Raw genomic sequence first — 3,142 nt, 5'->3', positions numbered from 1 at the left:
CAGTTGTCGATCTTCAAACAGGGTCCCGTGGTCGTAGAAACCAAAACCCTGTTGCCAACACCAGCGGCGCAGCCAKTCRTTAACYTGGAAAGTCTGTCTCCTCCTCCTCTCATCCATCCCCCTCACTGGCAGGATTGAGGAGAAGATGACCTGGGCTCCCAGACCCTTGACCACCATCCCCAGAGCTCTGAAATCCTGCTTGATGGTCATTGTGCATTTCTAAAAAGTCTCCAGTTTCTCAAGGTTTGCTTTTTCAAGTGAATCAGCAAAAATATCTCCTACAGCTTAAAAAGGGTACTAAAGGTAGCCAATTAAAAAGGTTAACTTTTCAACCTGTAACCCAATATGGCCTCCATTAAAATTAAAAACAAAAAAACAACAAAAAAAGAAATTTAATACTATAACAAACAAAGAAAAACAACTATCTAAGTTCATTCTTATTAAACTATGATTCACACATATTACAAGGAGAATACCTGAAGATTCTGGATAACTCTATCTTGCAGTAAGATTATATATAACAATATTTGATAGCTGCRCACCTGTGCACAAATCCCAGCTTGAAATTCTGAGAGCTCTGTATGAGACTTGCAGATAAGTGATGCATACTCCTTGGTTAAATACACAAGGCACTAACAGAGTCTAAAATGTATGAACTTTCCAAAGTCCAGGAGGTAATTGAGATGTGAACACCAAGCTCCTAAACAGAAAACGTTTAGCTTCTGTTTCTGGACTTTCAACACCCATCCCTGCCCCCCCAACCAAACCAAACCAAACCAAACCACTAGTATAACTGACAAGAGAAGCTGCAAAAATTCTAAAGTATTTTTACAAAATAATACAGGCTTAGGGTAAAAAAAAGATGAACAAGATTATTAAGTGTGGAGTAACTACTTGTTCTTCGCAGTGTGCACATGGCATTTCATTCTTCAGAACTGAAGTCTTCCTTTGAACCACTTAGCTGGCACTTCAGTTCTAGCAGTCCTGGCCAAGTAGCACAGTAGGAAGTGCAGCTGCGAAAGACAAGCAGAAGCTTCTGAACCGCCTCTTAAGTAGCAGGATCAAGAGCAATATGTTTAGAAGCATTATATATAAGCAATCAACTCTCTCAGTTTAGTGCTACAAGATAGGACTAAACGGTGCATATAAGTGACCACTGCACCTTTTAATTGCAGCAAAGAAACTGGCTTATGACATGAGCTTTCAGCTTCAAGTCTCAAACAGAAAACTCTGAAGGGTACATTATCTAGTTGAGGTCTACAGCATGTTAAGTTCACACAGAATTATTTTGTATCATGTACATGAATGAGAAAAATAATAAGAAACGTATAAATCAAACCACACTGAAGAATTTCTCTGTTACACTAGTAGAAAACCAAAAACTTCTGTTTGTGGAAAGCAGAAGTAGAAGAGAAACGATTAACACAAACAACAGGGTAGAAATCAGGCTAATCAGTCCTAAAATTTCAGGAACAAACAAACAAAACCACCATCGAAATGATTAAGCTTACTTTGCTTATAAAGCCTTTTTTTTATATTTCGATACCCGTTTTTTCCTGAATATCTGGAAAAAATAAAGCTTTTCTTTAGCGCTTCAAAATAGCTAATGTTTTCATTTTTATGACCTAGACTGAATTTATCCCCAAAGTTTCATCACTGTATCATAAACTGTCTTTATCAAAGGCACCTAGTGGTTTACCTATTCACTTTTGTACCATGACCAACTAGAAGTGCATGGACAAGATTCTTCTCAGAGAATAAAAGCAGGTAGTCCTATACGCATGCATGGGGACTAACCTCCAGTATCTCATACTACCAATTATTATTTTAGAAAGGCAATGGAAAATTTTATAAAACCACGTTAGCTCTGGCTACCAATACATGTAGGCAAAACACATGAAAACAGTATGAGAAGGTTAACATTAAAAACTGCAGTGTTAGGATACATTGGTAAGAACTCTGCTTCAGAGCTCAGCAACAGGCAGTCTTGCATTTGCTCATCAGATATAGATATAGTTGTCAGTACACACATAGGTATACCCAATGCCTTTTCATTCTAAATAAGAGTTAAAATAAATTAAAAGAATTAGTATTTTGAAAAGGATGTTCTCTGTTGAAGAAAATAGCTGGCCACATAGCTCATAAGCAAGTAACTGTAAAAGGGAATTACTTTTACAATTAGCCAAAGAAACAATATGGTAAATCACGACTGCTGTTCCTCTTATCCTTGTAAGGAGGGATGTAGGGTCTRGTATTAAATGAGTCCATTCCCAGAGAGGCCAGAAGTCAAGAGATACGGTGACCTTTTAATTTTCAAATCAATTCCTGTCAGTAGTAAAAAGTAAAAACCATATACGACACCTTTTGTTCTCTCTAATTATCCATGTGCAGCTTTCATAGTCCACAGATGAGTAGAGTCTTCCTTCCATCAAAGGAGGCTGGTCTTTCAGTGTAACACATATGTTGTCAGGGGAAAACTGTACTTTTATGTCATCCTTAATGATATCTTGAGGAATATGAACTGTTACTGTCAAGTCATCTTCAGTCTGTTGCCAGTAATAGAGAGGGTCTACAACAGGAAACATACGGAAAAACACAAAGCAGATTACAAATACTGTCCTGGATTCTACAGCACGCAGTGCTGGGAGATACGGGGAAGTCTGGAGAAGAACAGAAATTAACTCTGAACAATTTGCATAACAGTTACTCTGACTATATAATGGAGAAATGATTTTTTAGCAATCAAGTTAATTGATGTCCACACAAGTGATACTAATTTCCACACTCAAATATGCAGAGTTACATAATATATATTAAATATCATTCTAAAATTACTGTAACATTATGAAATTGGTAACAAAAATATATTTAAATATACTGAAGTGTTACTGATTTTTATGAGTGCTTACAGAATTACAAAGGTTTGGCATGTTCCAAATTGCCTTTCTGAAAATTTGGAATTAATCTACAATACCTATTGTTCACGAGATATGTTACATGTGTATTCCATAGGCACAGATGGACTCCACACCTTCCTGTACAGTCTTTCCTGCCAGGATTATGGCTACATCCTGTTTACCCTCTCACATCTCATAACAGAGGACAGTAAGAATAAAATGACTGCAATGGCATTTTAGTTCCT

At 36.9% G+C, this 3,142-nt stretch overlaps 1 protein-coding gene across 11 annotated transcripts in view; it reads right to left on the bottom strand.

The window, feature by feature from the left end:
* The window catches only part of NUDCD1 (NudC domain containing 1), a 51,578-nt gene that overhangs the window by 27,010 nt on the left and 21,426 nt on the right, over positions 1 to 3,142 (bottom strand). For all 11 annotated transcript variants that reach the window (XR_003253256.1, XR_003253257.1, XR_003253259.1 and 8 more), the window contains one exon: positions 2,362 to 2,569. Coding sequence is in view for 6 of the 11 variants with exons in the window: in XM_026064219.1 (XP_025920004.1) it covers positions 2,362 to 2,569 (208 nt within the window). In the remaining 5 variants the exon portion in view is untranslated. The remainder of the gene's footprint in view (positions 1 to 2,361; positions 2,570 to 3,142) is intronic.

Source organism: Apteryx rowi, unplaced genomic scaffold (assembly GCF_003343035.1).
Source record: "Apteryx rowi isolate R43461 unplaced genomic scaffold, aptRow1 scaffold_211, whole genome shotgun sequence".
Taxonomy (NCBI): Eukaryota; Metazoa; Chordata; class Aves; order Apterygiformes; family Apterygidae; genus Apteryx; species Apteryx rowi.
Note: the sequence above shows the minus strand (reverse complement) of the source record. Positions and strands in the feature narration are given on the sequence as shown.